We start from the raw sequence: 17,251 nt of genomic DNA on the forward strand, positions 1-17,251 counted from the left end.
CCCCCCCCCCTCGCGTACGCCACTGCGCGCATCCTTAGACTTTCAGTTAATTCATTCAACTGGTCCTATGAGACAATGATCGTGATCGCGCACGGTATCGTCCACGAGGAGCGGGGGTGGGTTCACGGCTCCCGATGGCGGTTCTTCGATTGATTCCGGGCGAATCGACGTTCCCTAACTTCTGCGGCGCAAAGTGATTGAAGATATTACGAAATGCTGTTCAGCAGGTAGTCCTGTTCAACTCCACCATTCGAATTCACCCTTTCGCAGGCCGGCGCGAACCATACTGACCCCGCTGTTTGAATAGACACTCTCTAGAAAGCTAGAGAGAGGGAGTTTCGCGAAGGTTTCACGCCACGCTCCGCAGGTATTCCGAGAAGTATAGCCCTGTCGATTTCATTCGCCCCGGTAAGCACGCTCCGAGAGTCGGCAGTTTAGCCTAAATTAGCTTCAAGAGTTTTTCAAGAGTGCAAATGACCGGCTCTTTGCATTCGCCGACCGCTTCCGGGCATGGGCTTGTATCGGAGCGAATCGACCGCTCCGGCTCTCCTTGCTATCATCCGCGGTCGAACATTGGAGGAGCGGCAGTTCTGGATCGAGAGCGGGTAGGAAGGCTTTCTATGCCCCTCGTCCTGGAGGAGAGAGGAATCCTCCGTGGTTGACTCATTTCAGTTGTTTTGGAATCATTCGAGCATCACCTATCTGGCGTCGAGCAAGAGGTCCCGGGAACAAACTCGGGGAACATGTCTTTTCTGTGAGTATTTCTGTGCATTAGCGTTGCGTCCGTGATCCCGTGCTCCATTTCGCAACTTGTCCGCCGCCCCGATCCGTAGGGGGGAAACGAGAGCGCTCCTCGCTTGTGCGTCGATGCTATTCTCTGGGAACAGGCGGGTCAAGGACATCGGCCCGAGTTTGCAGAGATGAGGTCCCCGAGAGCCGATCGAGTCGCTCAGGTATCTGAAGATGCGTCGCATTAATGACTGAATTTCTTTCCAGGAGCGGGTTGTGGAACTCCATCGATGAATTCACCTTCCGGAGGCTCATCCAACCGTCTTTCGACTTGGCGCTCTCAATAGACGCGGACAAGTTGCCAACTCTGATCATCCAGGCGATAACTGCGCTCGTCGGTCTCCTGGGGATATTCTCGGGACAAAACTCGGTGGAGTTCTTCCGACCGCGAGTTCCCTTGACTGCACCCTCGGAGCTATTCCCGTCGTACGACTTCATTGTGGTCGGGGGAGGTATCTCCGGATGCCTGGTGGCAAAAAGACTCTCCGAAGCTGGTCATACCACTTTGCTGATCCATGGACCGGGAACACTGCCGAATACCTTGAGCAGAGTCCCGCTGTTGAACTACGGGTACCTCGGCCATCCAGACCACGATCATTCGTATAAGGGTCCTAAGCTGAATTCCCGATGGGGTAATCAAACTCTGCTCTACAACTCCGGAAAAGATCTCGGTGGATCTCAACTACTCAGTGCTCAGATGTGGTCCTACGGAAAAACTGGCGATTTTTCCTGTTGGAGAAAGAAGTTCGGCATAAGTGAGAAATTCAGTCAGGAGAGCATCCGCGCCGCTGGAGAACTCCACGAGTCCGCCGCCAAAGAAGTCAAGGGATCGCGTCACCCCTACGGAATCTCCGGAGAGATCAAGCTGAGCTTAGCACCGAGCTGGGCACCTTTTGAAAGTAAGTTCGAGAAAGCTTTCCTGAGAACAGCGGCCAATGTGACGGGAACCAGGGTCAACAAGGATCAGAATAGCGACAATCTGGGTTTCGGCAAAATAGTCCACGCCGTCGAAGCGGACACCGGCTACATAAGCTCACCAGTGACGGCGTTTTTCGAGAGCACTGGCGTTCCGGACACTCTGCACATCGTGACCCGTCACATGGTGCGAAAAATCCTCTTCGATACCACTGCATCAATTCCACGAGCCACAGGAGTCGAGTTCGTGCACGCCGAAGACAAGAGCGGTCGGAGAGTTTACGTGAAGAAGGCCTCGAAGCGGGTAATCTTGACCGCCGGTGCCGTCCGAACCCCTCAACTCCTGACGGTTTCCGGTGTGGGATCAAAATCCGACCTCAAGAGATGGAAGATCAAGCCCGTCGTGACGAGGAACGGCGTGGGACAAAACCTCCACGACCACTACGATATTGGGAACGCCGCTGTCTGTTTCCCGCGAGGCACGAAGGGTTACGAAGACTTCGGGCCGCAAAGAATGCTCGGGTTCTCGTTTTTCCGGCGCGGTCAGCTCCGAGCCCCCCTCGGAACCCAATCGTACGGTTTCTTCAACTCTAAACAGAAGAATTTGACCACTTGCCCCGATCCGAGAGACATTGAAAATTGTCGCCCCGATTTCGAGCTGGTCTTCCAGCACTTCGGACAGAACACTCAGGCGACCGTGAAGCCGTATCTAGGTCTTGGAGTTTCTGAGAAACATCTGCAGGAGGATTTCTATTTGCAAGGTAGAGACAAAAGCAAAGCGAGGGACTACTTGGATATACATTTCCATCAAAAGGATTGCATAATGATGACGCCGACAATGCTGCATCCGGAATACCGCGGTCAGATTACTCTGACGTCTAATAATGCCCTCGACGCCCCTATTGTGGATCTGAAAACTATATCGAATTCCCGAGACATGATACTCATTGGCGAGCTGTGGCAAGTCATCAAGAAGATAAGCAATGAAGCTTTCGGACCTATCGGCGGGAAGTTTGAGGATACTCCGTTCTCCGAATGCAAAGGAATTCAGGACAGAGACTCCTTCGAGTTCGGAAGGTGTCAGGTTGAGCGGTATCTGAAGAGTGCTTGGCACCTGGCGGGAACATGTCGTATCGGTCGGAGAGACGACCCCATGGCCGTCGTCGATGAGAGCTTCCATGTAATCGGGGTCCGCAATCTCGTGGTCGCCGATGCATCGCTCATTCCCTGCCCTACTAGTGGACACATGCTGCCGACGATAGCTTCCTTGGCGGAAATGGCTGCTCAGGAACTTATTGCAAAATTCAGAATATCTAACGCCTGAGAGATCCATAGAAGAATGATATTTGGGGATGTTAAACTTAGATAATAAATTTAGACGAGCATCGTCTCGACGTTCCATCCCCGAATAATTATTCTCTGACCTCGGAATGAGTTCTTCCTTCTCCCGCTTACGGAGGGCGCGGGAGTCGAGTTTCCGATCAGAGTACGATCAGAGTACTTCGCTTTCTCATCCATGACCGAACATCGGGACTCCTCGGATGCTCCAGTTCCGGTTCTCGGGCAGATCCATCGACAGGCAGCGGATATCGTTTTGTGGATGGACATAAGGAGCTCACGGTGAGGATGATCGAGGAAACTGCAAATGGGGGACCATACGATCAGAACCTTCTATCTAGTAAATCGAATTTCTTCTCATCCGTCCTTAGAGAAAGCAGGCGTTGCTGCTCATGGGGTGAGGGACTCTGATGCGTACTACAGTCGCTCCGGGAGTGAATTCGGGACCGTACTCCGACTCCGTAGTGATCGACCACTGCGACGCGAACCACTGGATGGAACTCTCCCGATGGGTTACGTCTCCCGTCGATAGGGATCCCTCGCAGCGGAAGCAGCTTGCGCAGGAAGGATCGAACTCCCGCCCAACGGCGGTCCTCGCAGGTGCGCTCGGCTGGACTGATCGCCGCTCTTCGCGCGGATCGAACCCCGCGCTCCTACTCGGAGTGCTGAAGTTCTTCAGACCGAAGAACCTCCAACCGGTCAATCGATCTTCAACAATGCGATGGTAGGGATTCGCCCACGGCGGCGCCTCCAGATTTGTGTTCGTGAAGCTCATGAACGTTTCCCCGTCTCCACAGTCGGAAGTTTCTTCGAGAGGAGCTTGAACCACTGAAAACTCAGAGTCAGATTCTCGGAGATATTAGCAGCAGCGTAGTGAGTGAGGATAGGATCAGGCTTTCACCGCTCTAGAGTAATAAAGATCGGGCTGCTAGATGAGAGGCCAGTGATTTCTTGTCCCTCGCGAGCTCATGGTGCAGAGAGCTCCTCGCAACGAATCACGCAGGCCACCGGTGGGCTGGCTGAGACCTTTGACTCCGGTCGATTCAGTTTTCTTCTTTGGGCTTGTGCGCACCGGAACGTTCCGACCGGAATGAGCCCATCATCAGCAATCTTTCATAAACCGATGGAAAGACTAGAGACCGATCGTGGCCCGCCTCCCAAGACAACAACTACGTGGAAGCCGCCCGCCTCCCAAGGCAACAACTACGTGGAAGCCGCCCGCGCCCATGCGCTTGAAGGCCGCCCGCGCCTATGCGCTTAAAGACCATCCGGTCGATGTTGTTTCCCTTGCTCTTTCAAAATAAGCGCGAGAGAAATCAGCTGGAGCGGAAAACTCGATGAAGTAAAGACAGCAGTACCTGTGTTGGGAGGCCCTCGAAGTTTCTCGCCGAGTTGCATCAGTCCTGACGTAGTCAGAGAGCTCGTCGCGCATGTCACCGTCGAAAGCTCTCGATCCCTGATGAAAGTCAAAATTAAAAGTAAGGGCGATTTCATCCGGCAATCGAATCTGCCTTCGCGATGTGTGGGGAAGTCAATGCCGCATCCGCCAGATCGAACTAGATTGGATTTCTGCTTATTATCATGCACGGTGAGTTCTTTAAGCCCGCTTGGTTCACGATTTCAGAATGGACGACAGTAGCGACGTGGAAGTGGTTGGCGAACGACGACAATTGCGGTATGTTAATCGGTTCCGGGGAATTATCATGCGAGTTCCGTTAGCGTACCTGAATGATCGAATCGCTCGCTGCAATCATCTTCATTTTCCACATATTCCTCACAGCCATGTTCCTCACAGGAATCTGTCGAATGCCCTTCGAGTCATGCTGCCCAGATTGCCGGCTTCCCGGCGATGGATGCCCACTTGTGTGGGGTAAATGCTCCCATTGTTTCCATATGCATTGCATCGTGAAATGGATACAGTCCCAACAAGCCCAGCAGCAGTGTCCCATGTGCCGACAGACGTGGAATTTCAAAGAATAGATCTCTTGTAAGCTTTCGAGAAGCGATGCTATCGCGGTCATAAGCCCCATGTAACTCAGGGAGCTCTGTACATAATAAAATGAACTGTCGAATCTTACCGTGCAAGGATTCTTCCCCCTAATTCTCCCCTGGCCCAGCCTATGATCCTGTTCCCATGCTCCCTCGACACAGCTTCGGATTTCGGTCCATTCGAACATACGTCAGTGAAGATAAAACGCACATTCCCGGGAAGTTCAGATGGAGCTTACTTGGACAGATCGTGAGAGAGAATAAGCTCAGAAATGGCACAAGTCTTTATGTATGAAACTTAAATTGACTGTTTTCTTCTGTAGATGATCTAATGGGAAGGATCGACCGCACGACGTAGATGGGAATCCTGTCAGGAATCCTCGTGGGTCCCGGAAACTACTGACATACGGTCTAGGCCGTCAGACTCTAATATATACATCACAAAAAGAATATTCCGTCCGAAGTCAGCTTCGGCTGTAACTCCCTGCATTCTTGCATTCGCTCTCTCTACGGCGCGCCTCCGCTCGAACCTATGAACAGGCATCCATACTCGGTCCTGTTCTCGAGCTGACCGCGCAGCCAGCTCATAACGTAATATCTCACAAAGTAACCGTTTAGGTTCCGGACGGTGGGAATTTGATTTCTTGAGTTAGAGGGTCGGTCAGGCACTCATCCATCTTCCGGTTAGCTCCTTCGAGCGCTACCAGAGCTCGCATTTATCCGGCGGGTTCATTGCCGAATCCTCCGGACAAGAGAAGGTTTCGCTGAATTCCGGCAAATTCCTGAGTGATCCAATGACTCTGTGGAGATTGAATGCGTGCGTATGAAAGAGCTCCACACGGTTTGAAGGATACGATTCGTGAGGATTTCCTCAAGGACGAGCGTGACGCTTACTCCTACCTGAATTCATTCGGTGTGTGTTCATCATTATAAATCAAGTCGCGGAGCTCTTCTTCCGCGAGCTTGTGACAGAAGTCCTGCGCGAAACTCACGAAAAACCACTGCTCTAAGCTCAGACGCGTAGTCGATAAGGGATATAGGTCGAAGCTTGAGCGCAACCACGACTTATAAGCCTGATAAAAATCCAGAGATGATTATTTGAGGATTCTCAAATCAGCGTCTTTCGTTATTCCTGATCCTTCCCTAGATAGGAGTTGCGATATCAATAGTCAGAGAATCCTCACTTGGAAAGCGAGTTTTACACCGCCGAAATCGGCGAGGTTCTCCCCGAGGGTGTCGCTTCCCTTCACCTGGAACATTTTTCCTACCATGGAGTTCTTCGCGATCGCCTAGTATCTAATTCATTCTCTGATCGACGCCAGCAAGCTACCGAAAAGGTCTCAAACCAACCCGCATTCCGTCAATGGTGTAGTTCGAATACTGATCGACGAAGCATTCCAATCGTTCTTCGAAGGTCTCAATGGTCGAGTTCTCCCACCATTGCCGTACGTTGCCTTGAAGTGATCGAAGCGAAATTGGAATGATTCGATCCGAGTATGTCAAAGCTGCTCGCAGAGAGGGCTGGAACCGGCTTCTCGATCTCATGAGACATCTTACCGTCAATATCGTATTGCCTCCCGATATTGTCCAAGGAATGGAAGAGTTCATGAGCGATCGTGAATCCCATGAGCCCGAACTGATAAAACCTGATTGGGAGTCGGATTAGCTCGGGTGTGATTCAATTTATCCGAAGCGCATCTCAAGAGGATTTCCACGCGGAACCTACCTCGGGTAGAAGATGCTGTACCGCGGCGCTTGCATGTAGGCAGCGGGAATGGCCACGGTGTTCCGACTTACACTATAGAAAGCGTTAGACTGAAACCGGAGAAAATTACTCCCTATGAATATGAACTCTCTAAAAGGACAAGACGACCAATAACTGGCCTCAAGCTCCGGACTCATGAGCCTACCTCCGCGGGAGAAATTTCCTCGCCGATATCCTCCAAGTACGGAGGTGCGATCATTTTTCTGCAGGATGTCTCCCGACGGAATAGGCGCCCCTGGAGATTCATTTCGAAGAATCCACTGTCTTCGAAGCTCAGGTCAGCGTATTCCGAATCGACTTGTTCCGGATCCAAGATCGACGCTTCATAGCCGAGCATGAATCTTATATTCTCGATCTAGAAAAGTTTCTTCATTAGATTAGAGCAGACGCCCACGCTGAGCCCCATTGAGAGTCCTGCTTTCCCTAGGAAGGACTCTCGATGGTGATTCTCTAAATGGGAGATTTCGTTTAAGACTCGAGCAAACCTTGTCTAGAGTGGCACCGTGCGATTCAGGGTCCATCCATTGCACATTTCCTATGGTTTCCACGAAGTTGAATTTTATGAGCTCTGCCAGGGTCCGCACCTGTGCAATTGAACCGCGGTCCACGAACTCTCGAACGTAAATTGCGCTTACGGCCAGTGGTAACATTATTTTTGTCGCCTCCAGACACATTTGGTCGACAGAGTTCTTATCCAGATCTTCATTATTCATGGGTAGTGCGACAGACGAAAAATCGACGATCATTTGGAATCCGATGTGGGTCGAGAGGGTCCTGGGAACAAAGTGGAGTTGTTCTGCTGCCGAAAGATGTAATCATCTGAACCTTCATATTATCGTATTACTTCCAAGGGAGTTTTTCATCACGAGAGAAGGGGAATCGGAAATAATTTCTCATCATCTTTGCTCGTAAGAGGCTCTTACGCTCGTCCCTCTTCCGTTCCCATGTATTGAAGCAGAATATCCGATAATGTCTTGAAGCCGTCGAGATCTTCCACTAGAATTTCGGTGTCTTGGTCCACTTCGATGTCAACCTGATGACATCAACACTCAGTTCGACTTCTGATCTATCGCGAATGAACAATTCGACAACTTTCCCATTTGAAGGACTCCATTCTGATGTCGAACCCTCCTCGAAATTCATCGTTCTATTTCTCGATCCCAGCTAGAGACTCGTCTGGACACCCGATATCAACCTCGAAAGCCGCGAATGGGGGCCGACGAGGAATACGCACTTGGGAAAATGCTGAATCGAAGAAATGGAGCCAGTTTAGGAAGGGCAGCTCGGCCTGGAGGGAGGCGATGCTGATTCGCGACATGGATGCCTGAGGAAAGGTGAGGGGACGTGAACAAATACCGGGTACAGATGACAAGATAAACCCTCTATGAGGTGCTGCTCCGAACGCGAGCCTACCTCGACGGCAGAGAAGAATGGGGCATCCGGAATACTTTCGAGTGCACGTTGCAGCTGCACGATATCATCCAAGGAGCTATTACTGTTCAGATTGCTGTATACCTTGAATGAGAGACATAAGACGAACATCAATGAATGTGGTCGGTCTGTAATAGTTGACGCTGACGATTCAGACCCGATTCATCTTCCGCCTTCGATAGCCAAGGCGAACCTGCGAGCGCTGGTACCGAAGCCAATGTTCAAAACCTTCATCGGTAATACAGTCGAGAGTTCCTTTGAACGAACCCTAGGGAGCGACCCAAAGACGGTTCCGAATCCGTTAGCAGGCGAGGCGCCTGTGGCCTTGACCCGAAGTTTCAATTGGAGGAATTTCGACCTATCAAAGAGTTGCAGATGTTGTTTCGACACGGGAGAATCTCGACGAGAGACCTCTTCAAATGAGGGAGACCTGACCATTTGTGATCTCGAAGATCACTCCATGTCCAAGCTCCCAGTCACCACTTATGCGCGCAGAGGAATCTTGTCATCGCCCAATTCGAAGGAAACACGGAGGAGCATTCTATGCACTGGGAGATGGGATTGAATTGACTGATGTAATTAGCGGGCGACGACTGCGTGAAATCGAGCACATTAGTCCGGAATCCTCGGTGACGAACTTTTAAAAAGCCCGAGAACGTGTTCTGAGCGCGGAATAATAAGTGACAATATCGACAAAGACATGTTTTGGCGTGGAACAACATGGAATATTGGGTCGAGCGTCTCCAGACTTAGCTCATTCTGGTGGGATTAGGTTAACCGAATGATTTGCATTCATTCGTCTCCATTGCGTCGACTAAATCGCCATCGAAGTAATGGTCTCCCGATGCGGAATCGAAGCCGTAACCGGCTGTCGGAACAGGCCAACCGACGGAGCCAGGGCGGGGGTGCATTCAAAAATTCGGAAACCTCGCCGTAGGAATGACATATCTCGTGCTCTTTCCCAACCCGATCGGGAACGCAAGGGGGTCCGATGACTTGCCCGAACTCGTTTTGCGAATACACCAGAAGCTCACCTGCTGTAAATACTCCGGAAGATCATCCAGAGGATCCGTTCCCGGAGCCGCATCCAGATGCAAGAGCTTGGTCAGGTTAACGGCATTGCGGTCCAGCTTGAAAACGACAACGGAATGAGACTATTGCGGATATATTACAATAGTAGATATAGATAGATATAGATTACAAGACTAAAAACTGAGCTCCAGGCGTATCCTCGACCTCCCCTCACCGCGATGATTTTCCGCGAAGAGTTTCTCAAGTCATCGATCAAATCCCATCTGAAAAACACTCTCTGTCCATACAAGTGAGCTTTCGTGAGAGCTTTTTGGAGAGACCATCGGGAAGCGTTGTACGTTGGACCCCATCCTCCCATATCCTTCAATTCGAAATTTCAGCTGAGTCTCCGGTCATCCGATGGTTCGTGTGTGTATAATAATTTTTTATACTGTGTGTGGTTCACGATCTCAGAAAAGTGAATTCACCTCTACGTGGAGGAAGAACGGCTCGAATCCTCGAGAGGCGATATCTTCCCGGTCCGAACATCTGTTGAAATATTGCCGAGCGAGGTTCTCCGCTCGGGAGTCCAGAGTAGCGCCTGCATCACCTTCTCGTGGTCAGAAGAAAATGTGAGAAGGAGTCGACCTCATCTCCGAACGCAATGCGATAGGTCACGTATCTCAACATGGTGTGTCGACGTGAATTGTTGTAATCATTCAATATCATTCAGCATCGAGGCGGAACACTACACCACACGAATCGAGCGATCATCGCCCACACATTCGATCGGCAGAGGAACTTACTCAGAATTTGCGAAACTCTCCGAACACGAGAAGAATCGTCCTTCCGGTTGGAATCGATGCTTCCGCAGGCATATTCATAGAAATTATCGCATGGATCGACCTGAAAAGCGATATCGATGAGGGAAAGTTCCGTATTGCTGAAGAATTCCCGTCTATTCAATTCGGAGGGGCTCTCCAATGCGTGGATTTAGACACCCTGACCGCAAGCAGATCCGCACTCATAGAATTGAATGCTATACGTCGCAGTTCGCCGGAGCAAATCTCGAATCACGATGCAGATCTTAGTGATGAACGACTTACCGACAAATTCATTGTTTTCTCGAGCAACCGCTCTAGGAAGAGGCATTCCGGAGTTTCACATGTGGGAATCGACGTCCCTAGACTGACCCCTGCTGTCTCCGTTTCCTTCCGGAGCAGGAATCCTAGAAAGGGACGAAATGTCGAGTCATTGTGATGAGGTCCATAATTGCTGACTCGAGGGGCCTTGCAATGCTGGGACACATCGGATTGCCACCCGAATGGTCCTGAATACGATAGCTCTGCTCTCCTCAGTCTTCGCCAAGCGAAAACATATTCCGGTAGTCTCCCTCGATCAGGAGCCGGTATCGGATTCCTCCCGCTATCGAGTTTCCGGACAGCGTACACCGAAGATCGCAAGAAGATCTTAAAAAGTGGCAGGAAACCCTCTGACCTTCCGAAACTCACCGTGAACCAGAGCTACGGTTAGAAAAGCGATGATGGTCAGGAGGACCGAGAGGACGGCTAAGGCAAGGCGTCGCGATACGCCTCTATTTTCTTGGAAATCATTTGTGATCTCCATCATAAGGAAGGCTCCTGGGCGTCTGGAGCTTGGAATGATCGAGCTGCCGCCTGCTTCGCAACGCAACGAAGAAACAAGGTGCAAGTGCGATGCTCAACGTCCTCATCGGCTCGCCACGCTTCGTTTTGATTGGCCCCTGAGAGCGCGACCTGGCAGCGACGCTCGACAATTGGATCGAACTTGTTCCACTATCCGAACATGTTACCAATCACAGTGACACACACTCAAGTCTCGGGACTGTTCGGGAGTCTGGTACGCATGGCAGTCCCAGTCACACAGACCGCGCGGATATGGCGACTTCGGATGACTCGACAGCGGCGACTATAGCTTTGTAAGAGAATCTCTTTTTCCCTCTCCACAGAATCTGACAGAATGAGATAGGAGCCTGTAAGGGTTTTTCAGTCAGAATGCAGAATGTTCCAGCCCATGCACGCTCAACGATGAGCTTTAGATGCTCAGAATTTTTTTTCAACGAGAGCAGCTACCGCCAATCATCAGTCGACCAGAATACTGCGCAGCCTGCGAACCCAGATCTCATCGCTGGTCCGAGTGCACGCTGCTCCTCTCACCGATGGGTTTCGGTTCCAGTCAATGTAGGACCACATGGGAATGATCCTTCCCCATCCCGCAGACGCATCCAGTCACGAGATCCCTGGGTCACGGGTCCGGCGAGTTTCGGAACAACCGGAGCTGGAGCAAAATTCCAACAATCGGCCTAGACTCAATCGGCCTACTCACTCGGAATCACCGAAATACCCCAGAGGGCAGGAAAGTGAAGGACTCTGTTCACGTCGGTATAATCGGTGCTTCCGTGAAAAATATATCACGAGGGCTCATATGAGGGATACGGGCGCATCAACTGACTTTATCCTTACCTGAAAGATAACTTGCTCCAGCGGACATTGATCATCCTAGGCTGAAGATCGAGATCGCAGCTCGTGGATGACTGTGGACCGGAACAACATGAGGCATGAACAGCATTTGCCCGCTCCGAGTTCATTCTATGTTTTGAGGATAGTGCGAGGACTTGAACGCGATCCGACCGAGTTCCTGAAACTTAGAGCGGGTGTTTTCCAGATACGACCCGAATCAGATCCGGCCGACTCTCCAGAATCTGTTCCATCGAGGCTTCTTCTCTCACCGCAAGGTTTCCTACATTGAATGAGAGATTCACGACCTCGCTGGGCGGGAATGCATTGTTCATCCATAAGCAGAGGTTGTGATTTGACTGAGCGCGAGCAATTCCATGAGAGTGAATCCTGTCATCCTCTGAGCATGCCTATTTATCTATTTCCGGGAGCAGTGAAAATCTGGAATGTCTGTTCGAGTCGCTTCTTACTCCCGAATGGATGTTCTTCTCAAGGCTGAATAATGTCTATCGTCGAGAGCCGACGTGGCATTGAATTATTCAAGAGGATCGTCAACTGTTTGTTAGTTTTCGCTGTCTGTACAGATGCTGCCGAGCCATTAACGGAGAGCGAAATCACATGACTGGGAGTCCCTTCCGAATTTTTCAATGCAATCAGGGACCCGTCAAAGGGCCGAGTTTCAATACTTTGGCCGGGAAGGATTCAGAAAGAATTCCAAAGCGAACAGAAAGGGATGCTCCGTTGTGATATAGTTTAGATAGATATAGCCGAGCTCCGCTCAGACATGCGATATAGTTTCGCGACTCATCCAGTTCGCGGTTTTTCCATGGTCATCTACATCGGATCACGCCGCGGTCGAAGCACGTTCGAGAGCTGGACGATCGCAAGCTTGCTGGACATGCTCTACCTAGTGTGAGGTCATACCTTCGGAAGTTTCAGGTCAGCGTAGGCTGAAATCTCAGGAGAGAGTCTTCCGGGAAGATAAGATCTGCTGCCAGCTGGCCTCAGCCCCGCTCAGTTTTCCAGCCGCGTTCAGCGCTCATCTTCCAGGTGTTGCCCAGCGGAAGTTCTATGGGGCTGGAATCTGATTAAATTATATCTGATGAATGAAGCATCGGAAAAATCATCGCTGGCAGCATGATCCTCACCGATATGATGGCAACGATTGCCTTTAAAATCGGGAGAAATTACCCGTCGCAGATCTGCGATTACTGAGCGCGAGAAAATTGCTTATGGCTGCTGCCTTCCGCTCCGTGGGTCTCCATAGCTCACGCTGCTCTGCAAAGCCTGGAATTGGCCGTGCGATTGATATGAGGATACTTCAGGGGAAAGTGTCCGAACTGTGGACGACGAGCTCCTCGAGGAATCCCCTGATTTCACAAGATGACTTATGCAAGAACGTCGGGTATCACTAGCGAATATCAGACCGCCAGCCATTCAGACTCCGAAGGCATTAGCTCTCCCTCCGCAAAGCGTCGGGGATCCCAACTCGAGTATTCTTCCTCCGAAGAGCATCCGCCGAAGGACTTGGAAGTGGAGTTAGACTTCACTTCGAGTTTTTGAGGCGAGAAAGTGTCTCGTATGCGACATTCTGGAAATGTGGTCTTCAAATCCGTCACATTTCTCGAGCCTGCCGGGGCGTCGCGTCCTGTCTCTTTAAAACGGAAATCTGACTGAGGCTCTTCGAGGAGTGAGAATTCCGTTCAGAACTCGGATTGAATACCACGTTCCTTACTTTAATAACCATGAATTTATATAGCATTTCAGTCTGGTTCCGTTCAACGGGACCGTCTGACTCTTTCGCTTGACAATCTGTTCAGCATACATCCCGATCGCTGAACATCGGCTCACTCGAGAGCGTGACAATCCAGGCTTTTCTTCTGGATGCCACCACTCGTTCATCGTTTCTCGTGAGGTAGCTCGATCGCTATCGATTTTCACGAGCAATGACCGGGGGGTTTTAACCTATTCACGGAGGGATTACTTCGAGAGGGAAATGTTATGGCTTCGAGTTCGACCCAGATACACATTCTGTAGGTGTGCGTTACCACGCCTTGCAGTCAACCTAACTCAAATACATGGTATGTCGTTGGCATATTTCGTCACACGATGGAAGAGAGCCAGAAGCCGGAGGGCGAATACACGCGTTGAACACTAGGAGGAGCAGAGTAAAATTGAGAGTTTGTTCGCCGTCGAAGGTATTGCACTTTGGCCGGCTCGTTGCGGCCAAGAACCTCTTTAAGTACTTCCAATTTCCGTACGGAATCTACGCCGGTGGAGATCAATCCTCGAGCATATTGGGAACGATGATAGCCGTGAAAATCTTTCAGAAAAGACTGAGTTGTGTTGCCTATGACACGCACAGACGCGATCGATGTGAACACGAAGACGAGCTGGAGCCCACTGCGGTTCAACAGATGATCCTTAACGCGCCGAGATGCATCTCCACAATTTGTTGTGCCCACAGCTGCGGTCTTTCTTGGTAAACGGGTGTTCGACCGAATCGGGAGAGAAAAATAATGATCTTTTCTTTCACTGAAGTCTTATCCCCTCGGTGGGTTTTCGTCGTCACTTCAATTTCGGTCCCAGCTTGAGATTATCTCCGGCATTGTCGTTGATTCTATTGTCATTGTTGCCGTCGTCGAAATTCCCCCGGAAACCGCCTTTCTTCTCCTTCCTGTCGAGTGCGTCTTCGCCCTCATCAGCTCCTCCATCATCGTCTTTCATCGCGTCGACGTTTTCTGGATAGTCTCGATCCTCCTGGCCTTCTTGCGCAGGGGGAGGCTTATCTTGAAGGTGGATGGGCCGCTGATTCCGATCCACGTTGTCGTCGAATTGATGTCCGAGGTAAGAAATTTTCTGCTCATCCTGGATGGCGAGATACGAGAGTTACTCCCCACAGCGAATGATCATATCACCAGAACAAACCTCGAATGCTGTGGCATTGCACGGAATTCGATTCGATCGGGAAGATTATCATTCTTGATCGGACATGATCGCACTCACCTCTTGTGGCTCTGGTCGGGGATTCAGGTCCTGAGACATTATTCCCCCGTATGACCTCCTCGGCGCGGCAGCGACCCCTCTCGCAGGCGATGATGGGGTCCTTGATGGTGCGCGGAGTATTCTCATTTCGTCGTCCTGCAAGAAATGCGTCACTCAGTCTCGGAGGGATTCGGATGAAAGCTCTCGAGAATTTCTCGGAATCGATACGAAGAGCTCACCTTGAATTCTAGCTTGGTATCACTGGGCTCGGCCCTAGGAGTCGTGACTTTGACTTCAGCCACGGTTTCGGGATTCTGTCACCGCCGCGTCAGAGGATTAATACAAATTAATTCACACAGAACGGACCGCCATGCTCATGACATGGAAGAGTTCTCGAACACCGGAGGTTACCTATGGAGCGATCGCTCAAGCATCAACCATGAATACGCATGCTGACTTACGCCGACTATGCTGGTTTCGACGTGCGTTCCCGCCACCCGATTGGAACCATCACCCGTGGTAGCCTGGAACCGAGTCCAGATTCGATCAGATGATGTAAGGACACAGACAGGAACTCGAGGATATATCACTATTCAGGCCGAGCAGCATGAGTGAGTTATTCAAACACCGAGAAGCCACAAATTCAGAAGCAAGCTTCAGAAGCACGCAATCATCGAGACACTGATGACGAGAACCCCAGCCCTCCCTGAGAGTCCTTTTAAGTGGGTAGTTCCTTAGCCTAATAGAATGTGCGGAAACCGTGTTTCGATCTCAATTGCTCGTTATTGAAATTGGCGTTGTCAGCCAAGTAGAATCGACTCTGACTATCGTGTGCACCCCATGCACCCGGCCGAGGAATCTGTTGCTGCTCATCGCGATCCAGAAGATTGTACGAGGGCAGCGGATGACGAATCTGGCTAGATATTTGACGGGGATGGACAACGCTCAGGTTCGGAGGAAGCAAATGTCCTCTGCCCGGGGAGACAGAACTCGAAGATGCATGATATATGCGCCTCGATGGGAGCGGGGGAGAACGGAGGACCTGCTACAGGAGTTATTGCAAAGTTCGAATGAAAGCTCCACATCTCAAACGGATAGTCTACCTAGTCGGGGGTCTCTCGGGACTCTTAAAGATGAAAGAACGTAGATGAGGAACTTGCCTTTGAGGCGGCCGCGTCAAGCACTCCGGCGGCATCGCACGCCTTGACTCGTTCTCGCAGTCTCACGACCTCGCTCATATCTACCGGGGCGATTTGCTCCATTTTTCGGATTTCTTCCTCCAGCTTCTGATTTGAATCCTTCAGTTTCTGGTTCTGTAGGTTCAGATCTTCAACTTCGACATCCAACTTCTCCTTCTCAGAACGTAAGGACACGTATGTCGCTCTCAATTTCTCGAATTCACTCTTTTGTTGTTCCTGAAATTTCCCAGGGGATGTGTGCCTGAGATATTGTTCTGCGTTGTGACTGTCCGCGGGTTTCCCCGATGCCTGGACCTCAGAGGCCGGAAGGGAGCAGTCCGGTTCTGATACGCTCCCGGTTCGCCCCTACGCAAATGGAGAATTCGATCGAAAGCGAATGAACTCGGCTTGACGGATGATTACCTTCAGCTCTTCATATTGTCGCAGAAGCTTCGCCACTTTCTCTTTTTGAGTAGTCAAGTCCTTCGATAATGCAACTTGAATAGTTTTGAGCTCCTCGTCGACGGCTTTCTTTCTCTCGATCTCGGCTTGGAGGTTCTTCTCCAATCGAGTTTTGTGCTCATAGAGTACCTGGAAGTGATCGGATCGACTCAATCGCCTTGCCACACCTCTAACTTTCGAAGAGAATTTCGTACGAATTTGAAATCAGCGGCAACGTTCGCCGAACTCCCTGGACTGTTTTCCTGGAAGCCGGTAATCCGTTCATACTCACCACTGATTGAGCCGAAAGTGAGTCTTTTTTCTGTTGACATCCATTGAGGTCCATCTCAGACCTCTCCAAAGCGGACTGAGTTTCGAAAAGTAGAACTAGAATCATCAAAAGAGTGATCACCACGAATGCGATGGCTAGCACCCGGTGTTTAGGCGTCCGGAACGCCATCGTGGTTAAGGTCATCCTGGAAAAGAGAATTTTGGCTCACTACGTTGCTTCATTAGACGTGAACTCCGTAGCCCTCGGAATGATCAGGTACAGCGAAGTCGAATCATGAATGACCGAATCCTTTCATGGACGCGCCTGACGTAATGCTCGTAGAAGTAGGTAGAAGCTCTTCTCCAACATCCAGGAGCCAACAATGATCTCAACCTGAGAGATAGTCTTACAGCGCGATGTCAGTAATATGACACAAGAGCCCCCGGACTCCTCCCGTCTCCTGACCATAAATCAATTATATTTCCAGGTTTTCTCCTGGTTCCTGCCGCTGCGGAGATATACCTTCCAGCCCGACGATTTGCGTCGGCAACATGCAGGTGTCATCAATCAAGTGACCATGATACGGGAAGTATATATTCAGTGATCCGCCTAGTGTCAGAGGACGCGGTCGTCCGAGAGGGCC

At 50.7% G+C, this 17,251-nt stretch overlaps 5 protein-coding genes across 5 annotated transcripts; 2 read left to right on the forward strand and 3 right to left on the reverse strand.

Moving 5' to 3' along the window:
• Positions 1-743: 743 nt before the first annotated feature.
• Positions 744-3,028, forward strand: LOC100907804 (choline dehydrogenase, mitochondrial-like). Its single transcript, XM_003743871.1, has 2 exons — positions 744-754; positions 997-3,028. The coding sequence occupies exons 1-2, from the start codon at positions 744-746 to the stop codon at positions 3,026-3,028; spliced, it is 2,043 nt and encodes a 680-aa protein (XP_003743919.1).
• A 1,326-nt stretch (positions 3,029-4,354) lies between these two features.
• lmgA (anaphase promoting complex subunit lemming A) lies at positions 4,355-5,123 on the forward strand. The gene is made up of 3 exons (XM_003743852.1): positions 4,355-4,520; positions 4,667-4,717; positions 4,838-5,123. Exons 1-3 carry the CDS (start codon positions 4,502-4,504, stop codon positions 5,020-5,022), a joined length of 255 nt encoding a protein of 84 aa, XP_003743900.1. The 5' UTR covers positions 4,355-4,501; the 3' UTR covers positions 5,023-5,123.
• Positions 5,124-5,355: 232 nt separating this feature from the next.
• LOC100907944 (endothelin-converting enzyme homolog) lies at positions 5,356-8,461 on the reverse strand. Its single transcript, XM_003743872.2, has 12 exons — positions 8,456-8,461; positions 8,210-8,311; positions 8,031-8,120; positions 7,720-7,829; positions 7,282-7,570; positions 6,942-7,151; positions 6,758-6,846; positions 6,589-6,677; positions 6,382-6,485; positions 6,216-6,281; positions 5,932-6,104; positions 5,356-5,831 (listed from the first exon to the last, which is right to left on the reverse strand). Exons 1-12 carry the CDS (start codon positions 8,459-8,461, stop codon positions 5,732-5,734), a joined length of 1,428 nt encoding a protein of 475 aa, XP_003743920.1. The 3' UTR covers positions 5,356-5,731.
• An 814-nt stretch (positions 8,462-9,275) lies between these two features.
• On the reverse strand, positions 9,276-10,889 carry LOC100905141 (neprilysin-21). Its single transcript, XM_003743853.1, has 6 exons — positions 10,750-10,889; positions 10,345-10,466; positions 10,045-10,144; positions 9,727-9,848; positions 9,474-9,522; positions 9,276-9,357 (listed from the first exon to the last, which is right to left on the reverse strand). The coding sequence occupies exons 1-5, from the start codon at positions 10,865-10,867 to the stop codon at positions 9,505-9,507; spliced, it is 480 nt and encodes a 159-aa protein (XP_003743901.1). The 5' UTR covers positions 10,868-10,889; the 3' UTR covers positions 9,276-9,357; positions 9,474-9,504.
• Positions 10,890-14,204: 3,315 nt separating this feature from the next.
• On the reverse strand, positions 14,205-16,812 carry LOC100908085 (Golgi integral membrane protein 4). The gene is made up of 7 exons (XM_029111609.1): positions 16,630-16,812; positions 16,320-16,487; positions 15,879-16,133; positions 15,180-15,242; positions 14,958-15,032; positions 14,740-14,874; positions 14,205-14,601 (listed from the first exon to the last, which is right to left on the reverse strand). Exons 1-7 carry the CDS (start codon positions 16,810-16,812, stop codon positions 14,302-14,304), a joined length of 1,179 nt encoding a protein of 392 aa, XP_028967442.1. The 3' UTR covers positions 14,205-14,301.
• Between the last annotated feature and the right edge of the window lie 439 nt (positions 16,813-17,251).

Source organism: Galendromus occidentalis, unplaced genomic scaffold (genome assembly GCF_000255335.2).
Source record: "Galendromus occidentalis unplaced genomic scaffold, Mocc_1.1 scf7180000077452, whole genome shotgun sequence".
Lineage (NCBI taxonomy): Eukaryota > Metazoa > Arthropoda > Arachnida > Mesostigmata > Phytoseiidae > Galendromus > Galendromus occidentalis.